This window comes from Gossypium hirsutum, chromosome D04, assembly GCF_007990345.1.
Source record: "Gossypium hirsutum isolate 1008001.06 chromosome D04, Gossypium_hirsutum_v2.1, whole genome shotgun sequence".
NCBI lineage: Eukaryota > Viridiplantae > Streptophyta > Magnoliopsida > Malvales > Malvaceae > Gossypium > Gossypium hirsutum.
Window position 1 is genome coordinate 11365056 of NC_053440.1, and position 14126 is coordinate 11379181.

Consider the following 14126-nt stretch of genomic DNA (forward strand, 5'->3'; position numbering starts at 1 on the left):
TATTTAAAAATTTAGATTTGAATATTTTTATAATTAGACTTTTAATTTAATTACGTGTGGTTAGATTTTATTATTTATATATATTTATGATTGATGTTCTTATTTATATTGTAAATTTAAAAAATAATTTAATAATAGTTAATTGGGTCTTAAGGATAGTTTTAAGTATGGTATAAAAATAATAATTATATTATTTTCGTATTTATAGAATTTTAAATAAAATAAATAATAATAATAATAATAATAATATGTTATTTTCCTTTTCATTATGGCTGTCTCCATTTTTCTTGTTTCTGATCTGCCTTTATTGACCTGGTCGTCATTTTAACTTAAAAAACCAAATTAAATAAAACCCCTCCCCCCAACTTTTACCCAACGAGGAAAATATCTGATTTTTTTAAAAACCACTCTCTTAATTTAGCAGATCCGCTTGAAATTTCTGCTAAATTTAGAGAAGAAAAGGATAGTTAGGGTTAGGGTTTGGGTTTTCGTTAAAGATGATGGTATCAAGAGGTTTTTTTGGGTGGTCACCACCCCACATACAACCTTTGACACCAGTCTCGGAGGTTTCGGAGCCGCCGGAATCTCCGTCTCCGTACTTGGATACAACAGCGGAAGCTTCTGGTGAAGCGGCACAGGTGGAGGCGGATGAAGAGATGGAAGAGGAAGAAGAGATCGAACCGCCCCCTGCCGCTGTGCCCTTCTCTGGATTGTTTGCCTGTGCTGACAGGCTTGATTGGGTTCTCATGATCGTTGGATCCCTTGCTGCTGCAGCTCATGGGACTGCACTTGTTGTTTACTTACATTATTTTGCGAAGATCATTCAGGTTCTTGGACTTGGGCCACCAGAACAGGGGCAAGACAGAATGGATGAGCAGTTTGAGAGGTTCAAAGAGGTTAGTGTGTTTTTTAGTAAGTAAAAACCTTACCCTTTTTGGGGAGGGATTTTAAAGGTTTAGGCTAGTTCTTTAGTTAATAATTTTGATAATTAGAGTGAAGACTGAAGTACTGATGACTTTTGTGTAACAAAATGTTTGGATTTTATGGTTTCTTTTTTCCAAACTTTTGGGAATTTAGTTAACTATTATGTTTTAGTTTTAGAAAGCTTCGAAAATTAGGGGAGATGGAACCTTTGATTCTGAATTTAAGCAATTCCTTTGCTTTTTTGTTTGTTTGTTTGTTTCTTATATATTTGTTTGATTCTTGAGAACGTGGTTTGGAAATGGCAAGGTACCTGAAGTTCTGGCTTTTAGGTTTCTGGGGTTTGCAAATGGCAGAAACTTTGTTTTGTTTTTTGGGTGGGGGTGGGGCGTAATGTTTATGATTCAATATTAAAGGCGAAAGTTTGAGTATTACTTGTTTCTATTTTAGGTGGCAAATACAATGAAGTGAGTTGTTTTATTAGTTTTACATATTCGACTTGGTTTATTTAGTTACAGAATGGTAGTGTTAGGATATTGATGGCTTGTTGTTTACTACTTGACACCTAATTGAGGTCAGTATTTCACATCAAGCTTGAGGAGATGGTGGCTGAGATTTAGCTTTGAAGTTAATTGTCTGGAAACATTTCTGATGTAAAAGAGCATGTTATATTGGTAAACTTTGTTATTTGAGATTAATGGTTATTTCTTGTATGGGATTCTTACCATAGGGCATTGCTGTTTTGATATTATGGGTGGATGTTTTAACTTCATTTTCTTCCCTCTAGGTTGGGGCAGGGTCTTTCTTTCACATTGGAAATGCTAGACACCACTATGGAATATTAGCATATTATTCCAAAGTGAAGGATGTGATTTATTTTAGACCAGTTGAGACTTGTACATTTGTGGAAAGGTAAAAGGAAGGGACGGGGATTGGATGGATAGTGAACTACATAAAGAAAGGAGTTGTTAATGCAATGAGTTAGTTAATTTCAAATCAAACCACCGGATTTTGGTTGCAGTACTAGTTAGATTCTGCTGGTGCTTCAAGTTAATTAGGCATTCACTTGCTCTCTCTCTCTCTCATGTAGATGTCTTCTTATTCATGCATGTAAATTGAGTATATATAAGTATTCTCTGCTTGTTTGTGAACAATATTTGTTTTTAATCGTTACTATGAAGATTTAGAAACTTGCTTTCTACTAGGTTAACTCTAAGTTGTTTTTATTCTTAAAGATATTAATTATTAATATAAGTGCAAATCACATGGACAAAAGAAAAATCGTGTTTTGACTCTTGAATTTCTGTTTAGTTTATCTGCTTTTTGCTTGCTATAATCAACTATAATTTTTAGTTTCCTTGAGGGCCTGCTGTTTTGTAATTGCATGTGTCACCAACTAGTTCATTCTTGTTCTGCAGCTTTCTTTAACTATTGTTTATATTGCTGCGGGTGTTTTCGCTGCTGGCTGGATAGGTAGGTTGGTTCATATCCAAATCAGTTAGTGCTTCATTTTTGTTTTCTTCTGATTGGTGCAACTTTTCTGCTATTTTTTGCTGACTTTGTTCTGTGAAATAGAGGTTTCATGCTGGATTCTGACGGGAGAGCGACAGACTGCTGTTATTAGGTCAAGATATGTTCAAGTATTATTGAACCAAGATATGAGCTTTTTTGATACTTATGGGAATAATGGAGACATAGTGAGCCAAGTATTGAGTGATGTGCTGCTCATCCAGTCTGCTCTTAGTGAAAAAGTATGTTCAGCCACATGTTGCTTCACCTGTGGTTCTTCCCTTTTGTAATTTAACTTAATCTTGGGTTGGATTTTGTTATAAATGTCTGCTCTAATCCTAGTATTCCTTTGATGATACAGGTTGGGAATTACATTCATAACATGGCTACATTTTTCGGTGGTCTAATTATTGGTTTTGTCAATTGTTGGCAAATTGCGCTCATAACTCTGGCTACTGGTCCGTTCATTGTTGCTGCTGGAGGCATATCCAATATATTTCTTCACAGGCTTGCTGAGAATATTCAAGATGCTTATGCTGAGGCAGCTAGCATTGCTGAACAGGTTTCTCTCTCTCTCTCCCCCCTCCTGACTTATTTTTGTTAATATCGATCTCTAGTGAATGAAAATTTGGCTACTTGCTTAATATTTGTTTAGAATGACTTGTCCAAATGATATATGTTGGTCTAAAAATGCTGTTATTGTTTGAATTGGCTGCTAATACAAGGGACCTATGGTTATGTTCTTTGGAAATGTGTGATCACTTCAGGAGTGGAGTACTAAACTAAGCTTTGCTAGTTAGTTGTATTCAAAACAGAAATGACGGCAAAGTTACTTACCAATGCTTACTTGATATAATATTTATAGGGAGCTTTAGATGCTTATTTTTTTGAGTGTTTGGCCAGACGGCATTGTGGGAAAATTGCTGCTTGCTTTTGACAATTGTTGTCAAATTGAATTAACTGAATACTTTTATTGGGGCTAAAAAATTTTATATATACATATATGTGTATATACACATCATCTTTTGTTTATTTGGAGTTTCTATCGAACCTATCAATTAGCTTTTCTGTAGAGGTTCTTGTCCAAAGATCCAAATTTTGGGCCTCTGCTTTTAACCTGCAAAAGCTCATTTGCAGTTTCTATAGTAGCTAAAACAATTTTATCTAAATTTCATTTGAACCCGCCTTCTGCTTTCTGGAGTAAAGAAGGTGAATCAAAATGTAGATGGAACTTGATTAAAATATGATGCCTCTTTGTGTTTTGTCGAATTTCTTGAAATGGTGACACTGTTTTTCAGTTTCTTACTTGAACTTCACTTTCTACATAGAATCACGGTGTGGAAGTGATGCTAATATACATAGAGTTCTTGTTATTTGCAGGCAGTCTCTTATGTCAGGACCTTGTATGCATTTACAAATGAAACTTTAGCCAAATATTCATATGCAACCTCATTACAAGCCACTTTGAGATATGGTATATTGATTAGTCTTGTGCAAGGGCTTGGGCTTGGATTTACATATGGGCTTGCGATATGTTCTTGTGCCTTACAACTTTGGGTTGGAAGGTTCCTTGTCACAAATCACAAAGCTCATGGTGGTGAAATCATAGCAGCTCTTTTTGCTGTAATTTTAAGTGGCCTGTAAGCATCTATTTCTTCCTCTTTTTTCCTGCTTCATTTAATCTCTATGACTTACCGATCCTTTCTTTGCTGTACAGTGGGCTGAACCAAGCTGCAACAAATTTCTATTCCTTTGACCAAGGTCGAATTGCTGCTTTTAGACTTTTTGAGATGATTAGCCGTTCATCCTCTGGTTTGAACCAGGAGGGAAACATCCTAGCTTCCATTCAAGGAAATATTGAATTTAGGAATGTGTATTTTAGTTATCTATCTCGACCTGAAATTCCTATACTGAGTGGCTTTTATCTCACTGTACCTGCTAAAAAGGCTGTGGCACTTGTTGGTAGAAATGGCTCTGGGAAAAGCAGTATTATCCCACTCATGGAACGGTTTTATGATCCTACCTTAGGTATGATGGCCATATGATTTTATATTTCACATTGCAGTGGCATGTTATTTAAAGTTTTGAAATCATTGCTGGGTGGTCAGTCAACCTTCATGATTCTTAAATGATTATTTTTCATCATGCAGGGGAAGTTCTTCTAGATGGAGAGAATATTAAAAACCTAAAGCTGGAATGGCTGAGAAGCCAAATAGGACTCGTTACTCAGGAACCTGCCTTGCTTAGTTTGAGCATAAAAGATAATATTGCTTATGGGCGAGATGCTACATTTGATCAGATTGAAGAAGCTGCAAAAATAGCAAGGGCACATACATTCATTAGTTCACTTGAGAGAGGGTACGAGACACAGGTGAAACATCTTACCGTCTTGATTATTTCTCATTTGCGGCACATTTTGTTGAAACCATTTTCTATGAATTTAAGGTGGGGAGGGCTGGCTTAGCATTAACGGAAGAACAGAAAATCAAACTTTCTATTGCTAGAGCGGTACTTTTGAACCCAACAGTCCTTCTGCTTGATGAAGTTACTGGTGGACTTGATTTTGAAGCTGAAAGAACTGTTCAGGAAGCTCTAGATCTCCTCATGTTGGGACGTTCAACTATAATAATAGCTCGGCAGCTTTGTCTCATAAGAAATGTTGATTATATAGCTGTGATGGAGGACGGTCAGCTGGTTGAAATGGGTACACATGATGAGTTACTAGCCCTTGATGGGTTGTATGCTGAGCTCCTCAGATGTGAGGAGGCTGCAAAACTTCCGAGGTAATTAAGTCTATAGGTGCTTTACTAAGAAGGCTTAAATCATATGTTTGGAATTCTAATTACTTGTTAGTGGTTTTTCTTTGATTGAAAAAGGATGCTCTTTTATTTCTACAACGGTTTATTTTCTATTTTCTTTCAGGATGCCAGTTAGGAATTACAAGGAGACGTCAACATTCCAAATTGAAAAGGATTCTTCATCAGTTCACAGCTTCCAAGAATCTTCATCTCCAAAGTTTGTCAAATCACCTTCTCTCCAAAGAGTTCATGGTATATTTCGGCCCCAAGATGGTGCTTTTAACTCACAAGAATCACCTAAAGCTCATAGTCCACCACCAGAGAAGATGCTGGAAAATGGCTTATCAGTGGATGCTGGTGATAAGGAACCATCAATTAGGAGGCAGGATAGTTTTGAAAGGAGACTTCCAGAGTTGCCTAAACTTGATGTTCAGTCTGCCCAGCAGCAGAAATCAAATGATTCGGACCCAGAATCTCCTGTATCACCCCTTCTGACATCTGATCCTAAGAATGAACGTTCGCATTCTCAGACTTTTAATCGGCCTCTCAGTTACTCTGATGATATCCCAATGGAAGTTAAGGAAGCAAAGGATGTGCATCATGGGGAAGCTCCGTCATTTTGGAGGTTGGCACAGCTTAGTTTTGCGGAGTGGCTCTATGCTGTCTTGGGAAGCATTGGTGCAGCAATCTTTGGCTCTTTCAATCCACTTCTTGCATATGCTATTGCACTGATAGTAACGGCATATTATAGGCGTCAAGAACATCATCATTTACAAGATGAAGTAGACAGGTGGTGTTTGATAATTGCCTGTATGGGTATAGTGACTGTTGTTGCCAACTTCTTGCAACACTTCTACTTTGGCATTATGGGGGAGAAAATGACTGAACGGGTGCGCAGAATGATGTTCTCAGGTATCTGAATCTAGAAATTAATACTCCCAATTTTTTTGAATGCTGAATTTTATGCATCTTGTTTAGCTTGTTTTGTCTGTCATGTGACAGCAATGCTGCGGAACGAAATTGGATGGTTTGATAACGAAGAGAATAGCCCTGATAACTTGTCCATGCGATTGGCAAATGATGCTACATTTGTAAGGGCTGCTTTTAGCAATCGGCTTTCAATATTTATACAGGATAGTGCTGCTGTTATTGTTGCTATACTAATTGGGATGTTGCTACATTGGCGGTTGGCACTTGTGGCATTTGCAACCCTTCCAGTCTTAGCTGTCTCTGCTTTTGCACAGGTTTGCATATATGTATCCACACATATATACATATATATTTATTAATTACTTCATTATCGAAAAAACATGGGAGCTTCTGGATTTTTGTGCTTCTTAAATTTTCCTGTTCCATGTATTGTCTTTTCTTCTTTTTCTCCTCTATACTTTTGCCTTTTCATTTCTTATTGAATTTGGAGGGAAGATTGTCCTTATCCAAATTTCTTAATAGTTGCCTACTTAAATGTTGCAGAAATTATGGCTCGCTGGATTTTCAAAGGGAATCCAGGAGATGCATAGGAAGGCATCATTGGTCCTCGAGGATGCAGTGAGGAACATTTACACTGTTGTAGCATTTTGTGCTGGTAATAAGGTAATGGACCTCTACAGGCTACAGTTGAAGAAAATATTGAAACAGAGTTTCTTTCATGGAATGGCAATAGGGTTTGCATTTGGCTTTTCACAGTTTCTTCTTTTTGCCTGCAATGCTCTGCTCCTTTGGTACACCGCACTCTCTGTTAAAAGAAGCTATATAGATCTGCCTACAGCGCTTAAGGAGTACATGGTTTTCTCTTTTGCAACTTTTGCACTGGTGGAGCCATTTGGATTGGCACCATACATACTTAAAAGGCGGAAATCTCTCACTTCGGTGTTTGAAATTATTGACCGAGTCCCTAAAATTGAGCCAGATGAAAACTCAGCATTGAAGCCACCGAACGTCTATGGAAGCATTGAGCTGAAAAATGTTGATTTCTGCTATCCCACTGGTCCGGAAATGTTGGTATTGAGCAATTTCAGTCTTAAAGTTAATGGGGGACAAACTGTAGCCATTGTTGGAGTTTCAAGATCTGGGAAGAGTACCATAATATCTCTAATAGAGAGGTTTTATGATCCAGTTGCAGGTCAGATTCTACTTGATGGACGGGATTTGAAGCTCTACAATTTGAGGTGGTTGAGGAACCACTTAGGTCTTGTTCAACAGGAGCCAATTATTTTCTCGACTACAATCCGGGAAAACATTATATATGCAAGGCACAATGCTAGCGAATCCGAGATGAAAGAGGCTGCAAGAATAGCTAATGCTCACCATTTTATCAGCAGCTTGCCTCATGGTTACGATACACATGTGGGTATGAGGGGTGTGGATTTGACTCCAGGACAGAAACAAAGAATTGCTATTGCTCGAGTGGTGCTGAAGAATGCTCCCATCTTATTATTGGATGAAGCTAGCTCGTCCATCGAATCTGAGTCAAGCCGAGTGGTGCAGGAGGCACTTGACACATTGATAATGGGAAACAAAACAACCATTTTGATAGCCCATAGAGCTGCAATGATGAAGCATGTTGACAACATTGTAGTACTTAACGGTGGTCGAATTGTTGAGGAAGGGACACATGATTCTTTGTTAGCAAAAAATGGCTTGTATGTTCGTTTAACGCAACCTCATTTCGGGAAAGGTTTGCGTCAGCATCGGTTGGTTTAGGTTTGACTTTGCAATTGATTGTGACTTGCATCAGTTCTTCTGTATATTACTCATTTCACTCATTTGAATTGCTGGAACTATGACCGATCTGTGAGCTTCACTTCTCTCGGTTGAAAAAATCCCAAATCAGAAGGGAAAACGGGGATGATGCAGCTTGTAAAGATGTTCTCTACGAGTGGGTGAACCAAGAGCATGTCCGGATTGTTGAAGCATCATAACAATGTTTACTCCAGTGGGTAGGTAGATCGGTAGCTGTAGTTACATTGTTTGAAGGTAGAGTGTGGTTCACTTCCCCCACTTTTCTGTCTGGTACTTGTCAATACATAGTTACTCACCATTCACGAGTATGACAATTCAGAATTAGGGGTTTCGGAATTCGGGTAGCTTTTGAGGGATAGATCCACATATTCTTTACAGGGGAAAGCAGGCATTAGATTAAGGCTGTGTTTTGCCTCCAAGGTATATTAAATTTTGTTTATTGTTCAGGAAGAAAGGTTGATATGCATTTAGGTGTGTTTGTGGGATTTTCAGGTTTTCCCCCTCGTTTCTATGAAAATTTGCAACTCTGATCCCTCCAAAGCTTGAATGCTGTATGTACTTGAGTTGTAAAATTTTTAACTTTTGATTACTTAAAGAAAGCTTAGAAGGTAAAAATTGCTGTAATCTCTGTAAATAAATGTTCAGTTGAACCTCTTTTTCTATATTTCACACTCTGCAAAAGCATTTCATGTGCACGAAATAGATCCGATTATCTGCAATCGTATTATTTTAATGTTGCTCGTATCATGTCGAGGAGATGCAATAATACGTGGTGAGGCTTCGTGGTAGCCTCAATTACAAAATTGAAGAAATAATGGTACGCAATAATGGAAGAAGGAGAAATAGTTAAAGTTGACGATGACGCTCAACTAAACAAAACCAATGGTATGTTTCGGGGTTTATATACAATGAAAAGATAAGTTGGGGGGTCATCAGATGTCAAGCACCTTGAAGGAGTCGGCCACCACTTTCAGCTTGTTTCGAAGCCTTCTCCACCGTCTTTCAAGTGCTCCAACAACCAGTGTGTAATATCTCCCTGTAAGTAACAAAAATACAAGTCCATGAGAAAATTTAACAGAAATGAAGAATCCGGGTAAATAGAATTTACCATTTCCAATAGCTATTGTTGCAAAGGAAGCACTAGCATAGTTTGGAGAGGTGAGTTCATATTCAAAGGTATAATAGTTTTTCCCATCACTTGTTCTCTGCATTTTTTTCAAAACATGTCAGATTCTTTTCTGATTAATTTAACAACCCAAATAAAAGTTGTATTTATTATGAACAAACCTCTTGCATATCAAGTATATTGACCATTTGATTTGGTGCAGCATAAACATGATTCACCAAATTGTAAACAACCTGTAAACAAATCAAAATTTAGTAAAACCCCCAATTTCTGTTTTTCCCTTGATAAAAAAGTGAAGGAAACCAATATCCAATTTTCTTTTTTACCTCTTCTATTGGCCCCAACTCATGGATGTCTTGCTTATCAGTTGGTATGAATCTCACCCTTACATTTTGCAGTTGAAGAAACCTGTCTTTGAATGCTGAATCATGTCCCCTAAAATCAAATTCCTTACAAAAACCAGGACAGTATTTTTGGTCATGCAATCATTTAAAAATCATAACATCACGTTGTGGTCGCTCTATTTGGATCCATGATAAAAAAAAAAAACCAACTTACCCTCCAATCTGATGGGTAGTAATAAGAATACCCATCTGGAATGTCAACAAAAGCTCGATAGTTTTGTGGTATCTCTGTCAAACGACCAAAAACAAGAGAAAAAGAAAAAAAAAAGGTTACAAAAATTATTTACGACAATTAAGGTTATAAAATGATTTATACATTACCTTCTGCTAGAAGGGAATTTGCAGGGAGTAAATTAGCTGTAATAGCTCCAACACCCAAGAGCAACAGTCTTCTCTTGCAATTGTCTGAAATTGAAGCAAAGGTAAATGCCATGTGATTGAGTTAGTAAAGAAAAATTATGAATGGGTTTATCTTACTTTCTTCATTGGAAATGGTTTCTTTGGTGTACGTGAGTGAGTTTTGCGAAGAAAAAGCAGAAGGTGGGGCTAGCTCAGTGGAGTTTGTCACATAATTTGCCTGCAAAATAGAAACGATTAAATAGAATCAAGTTTGAGAGACATAAAAACAGATGAAGGTAATGGAAAGAATAAGAAGAACCTTCTTTGTAAAGGAAGGTGGAACCCAGTTCAATGAAACTGAATTCATCGCCATTGCCACTGCCATGGTTTTTGAGGTTTGGATGACTATGTGAAGAAGAGGAAGCAGCCACCTCTCAAAACAGCCTTTGGATATGTTGGTTCCTATTGGATGGATGTGTGGGGACTTTTCTTTCCCTTTTGGGTAAATCTCACAATATGTCACTAAACTATTAATAAATTTACATTTTGGTCACTTACGAAACTTTTTTTTACAATTTAGTTTCTTTTTTCACGAAACAACTTCAAATGTTAGAATCTGCAAATCAAAAAAGAACTTGAATGATTTTTTGTTTTAGATTAAGAGTGTATTTGATAAATTATAAAAGATTTTTATTCCATTGAAAAAGAAATATTTTTATGTTTAATAAAATAAGTAATACAAAATTTTCCAAAAAAAAAAGGTTAATAAAATAAATAGGTTGATAACTACTTTATCACTAGTGGATCAATATTTGATTTTGGATGGGTATTTGATTTGTTGACTGAGTCTTAACTCAATTGAAATCGACATTATTAGCAGTGCAGGAGCGATTATGACATGAACATATAATGAGATTAATTTTAAAATTAAAAATTGAAATAAATGACTTTTTTTTGTTTAAAAAATGAAATTAAAATTATTATATTTAACTTTTATTCAAAATCATTCAAAAAATATAAAATATTATATTTATAACTTAACAGCATGGAATTCTTTTAACCTTTAAAATTAACCTTTAATCCAAATTTAATTATTACAAAATATTTTTTAATTTTATAAAATATTAAACATTTTAATTTAATGGATAACAAAAGTTTTAAAAATTATCTTTAAAAATATATAAATTACCTAAAATAACATAACATATACCTTGTTATATTATATGCTAAGAATATAACTGCGCTTTGTGGAATTTGTCTTTTTATTTATATTAGATTTAATTATAAATAAATACATGCATTGAGTTGTGCTAATTGTGTTTGTTATTCGGATTTTGTTACGTTATTATATTTAAAAAAAATCAAATTTACAAATATTTTAATGGCTGAAGCAATTAAAATGTGTATTTAATTATATAAAAAAATCTCATAAATATTTTAATTAAGATAACTAATCATTATACATATTTAACTTTAAATTATAATATTTTTTGTATTAATGTTATATAATTTATTATTACAAAAGCACTATCCATAAAATTAATCTAAACAAAGCTCAATTGAAACCCCAAAATAAACTGAAATTAAAGGCAAGTGACAAAAAATTTTAATCAACTCAAAATTAATAATTTCAGCAACTTAATTTTTGAGCATGTTCTGTTGTTAGATTTTTTTTTTGCAAGAAAAATATGGAAAATAATAAGTAGATACGAACCTACTTATCACTTAATAGAAAACAATTTAAATTATTTTTATTTTATTATATTTCTTTAAGATTATACTATCATTTATCAAACAATCTAATTATATTCAATATTTAATTTTAATTAATATACCAAACAAAATTTGTAAATTAAATTCAACACTTAATTTTCTTAATTTATCAAACATAGCCTAAAAAATCTATTATATTTTGTAATTTATGAAATTTAAAAATTTTCCTTTTTCATAATCAACCTATATATGTTTCATTTCTTTCATAGGCATTGTACTGTTTTTATTTTTTATGTTAAATATTTCTTTAAAAAATTATTATTTTAAAAATTTACAAGTAATTTTTTCTTTACTGTGTTAAAAAGTAGAAGGTCATAAGCCTTTCATAGAATATATCCTGAAATGGAATGCTAAGATCTTGAGCTCATATTATAAAATAATTCATCAAGAAAAGAAAATCTAAATAGTGATTTCTTATTTATATCAACCCATAAAAATTACACATCAAAATGTAAAAAAAAAATTATGTAAGCAAACATCAGCTCTCATATTCAAGCTTTACAAAGAATTCAATACAACTCTTTTATAGTATTTGTCTAATACTCCCGACCCGACCCGACCTGATCTAAGAATTTCAGTTAAGTTGAAGACGTTATATTTATCACCGAAGTGATCTTGCAAAGCTATTCTTATTTACTTGTGACGATTTGTATGAAAAAATATCGCTATTTTATTTTTAGAAAAAACATTCATTCATTGAACTAACTTTACTTAGTAATTCAATTACAATACTATTAATGTGAAGTTTTAGAAAAATGACTTTTAGGTATTTAAGAAAAGACTTGATCAACACTTTAAATATTTTGCAAAGCAGTGGAAACATTTAAAGTAATAGTTTTCTAAACAGAAAAGCATGCAAATATCAGAGTTTTAACTAAATATCATGCTTTCATGATAAATTGAAACTAAATCACCATTCATGAGCATGTGCATACATAAATTATGAATTCTGAAATATTATGATATTGATGTGTTGATTTAGTGAATTGAGACTCTGATCATTGTATGAGTGTGTTTGTTCTGAAAATTGCTATGTTGTATGAGTCAACTACTGTTTGCACTGATTTACTTGTGATGGGACTTACACTGAGCTTCATAAGCTCACCCTCTTTTAATTTCTATCTTTTCAGATAATATCAGGTTAGGACGCAGACACGACATCCGGAAGGTCTCGGCTCAGATTTTTTTATGAGAGTATTTTGGATTTATTATTTGAAATTTCCGTTATTCAAAAGTTGTACTGTTTTATGTGTTTTGAACTGTGGCATGGGACTTAGGTTTTGGGATTTATATAGCATGCATGACATTTAATTTAATTATAGGATGTTGAAATATGGATATTAATTATCTATACATGAAATATGGTTTTTATTAAAACTATGATGAGATATCAATTTTCCGCTGCATGGCTAAGTAAATGAGGTTTGTAAAACATATTCATTTATAATATTGGAATACGACTTTTGCAAAACAATCATTAATATCAACCAATTTTTGAAACTAAATTGTAATACTTCTGAAACACACTAAGTTTGCTTCATAAATTAAAGCAAATGTTTTAAACAACTATTTTTAATTTCTGATAGTTCTGTTGGGCCATTTTGGTGATCAATGTAATATTCTGAATTTGAGCTTAATGTCTAAGCCGGGTTGGGGAGGTTACACAATTAATCTTGACTACCATTGCTTGAATTATATATAAAAGTATTTCTATTTAGTTGGTTATTTTTTAAAATATGTTTAATTGGTTATCAAACAGAAAAATAAGGGGTGAAATTGGAAGTCAAACTACTAAATGTAGTTTCAAATTCTCATTGGACTAAAAGGCAGCAATGGGAACATTTAGTTGTGGTGCAATGGCATTTCCCACAAGTATCATCCAAATGCTAACACCAAAAATCTTATAAATCCTACTAAAATGTGTATAACTTTCCATTGTGCCGAAGATTATGAAATCTAGAGACTTCTTCTTTAAGATCATGTGTATCGGATTAACAATAAGGACGCTCTTCTCAAGACATCAACACTAAATCAAGCTTCGGATTTGACCAAACGAGAGCTTAGAGAAACATCAATCTTGTATGGATTGAATAATTCAAATATGGTTGGGTAAAATAAATCATAATTTCTGTTCAATTTGTCATCTTCAATTCTCTTTTCTTTAATCTTAATTGCTAATGTGATTATTTCAAAGATTTTGACGGGACCTTTTCGATCTTTTTGCAAGATCAACTTTTTTATGATATGATCGCACAATACTTTATGTAGATCCACCACGGGTTAAGATGATTTATAGATAACTCTAGGTATTGTATAAAAAAATATTGTGGAGTTATGCTCGCATTCTTTCATCTTTTTCTTTTCTAGTTAAACTCTATTTTTAGTTTTCCATTTAAACTCTGATTAGTGTAGGCTATCTTAATATTATTTGACCTACGAATTTGGCCTCGAAATATGTCATTTTTCACCCTAGAAAATAACCCATTACACATTTAGGTATTAGCTTTTACAAGC

The 14126-nt window shown here is 34.1% G+C and overlaps 2 protein-coding genes across 3 annotated transcripts; one reads left to right on the forward strand and one right to left on the reverse strand.

Annotated features, from left to right (window-relative positions):
• Nucleotides 1-295: 295 nt before the first annotated feature.
• LOC107926058 (ABC transporter B family member 20) lies at nt 296-8634 on the forward strand. Of its 2 annotated transcripts, none has more exons than XM_016856827.2 (11): nt 296-896; nt 2340-2394; nt 2497-2672; nt 2792-2992; nt 3811-4070; nt 4148-4458; nt 4581-4801; nt 4876-5213; nt 5353-6140; nt 6231-6472; nt 6702-8634. In XM_016856827.2, exons 1-11 carry the CDS (start codon nt 498-500, stop codon nt 7929-7931), a joined length of 4221 nt encoding a protein of 1406 aa, XP_016712316.2. In that variant the 5' UTR covers nt 296-497; the 3' UTR covers nt 7932-8634. The 2 variants fall into 2 exon arrangements, with proteins under 2 accessions (XP_016712316.2, XP_016712317.2); XM_016856828.2 differs by lacking the exon at nt 296-896 and adding an exon at nt 949-1833.
• A 27-nt stretch (nt 8635-8661) lies between these two features.
• On the reverse strand, nt 8662-10337 carry LOC107926059 (photosynthetic NDH subunit of lumenal location 1, chloroplastic). Its single transcript, XM_016856830.2, has 8 exons — nt 10159-10337; nt 9978-10077; nt 9822-9905; nt 9655-9728; nt 9423-9545; nt 9258-9329; nt 9079-9175; nt 8662-9006 (listed from the first exon to the last, which is right to left on the reverse strand). The coding sequence occupies exons 1-8, from the start codon at nt 10222-10224 to the stop codon at nt 8903-8905; spliced, it is 720 nt and encodes a 239-aa protein (XP_016712319.2). The 5' UTR covers nt 10225-10337; the 3' UTR covers nt 8662-8902.
• Nucleotides 10338-14126: the final 3789 nt, after the last annotated feature.

Bases quoted from the DNA above. Each gene is read 5' to 3' on its own strand.
- LOC107926059 (XM_016856830.2), bottom strand. From the start codon at position 10,224: ATGGCAGTGGCAATGGCGATGAATTCAGTTTCATTGAACTGGGTTCCA. The intron at 9,330-9,422 runs GTAAAAAAGAAA...ATTTGTTTACAG, and splicing joins AGTTGGGGCCAATAGAAGAG to GTTGTTTACAATTTGGTGAA. The intron at 9,007-9,078 runs GTAAATTCTATT...TGTTACTTACAG, and splicing joins AACAATAGCTATTGGAAATG to GGAGATATTACACACTGGTT.
- LOC107926058 (XM_016856827.2), top strand. From the start codon at position 498: ATGATGGTATCAAGAGGTTTTTTTGGGTGGTCACCACCCCACATACAA. The intron at 4,071-4,147 runs GTAAGCATCTAT...TTTGCTGTACAG, and splicing joins GCTGTAATTTTAAGTGGCCT to TGGGCTGAACCAAGCTGCAA. The intron at 6,473-6,701 runs GTTTGCATATAT...TAAATGTTGCAG, and splicing joins CTGTCTCTGCTTTTGCACAG to AAATTATGGCTCGCTGGATT.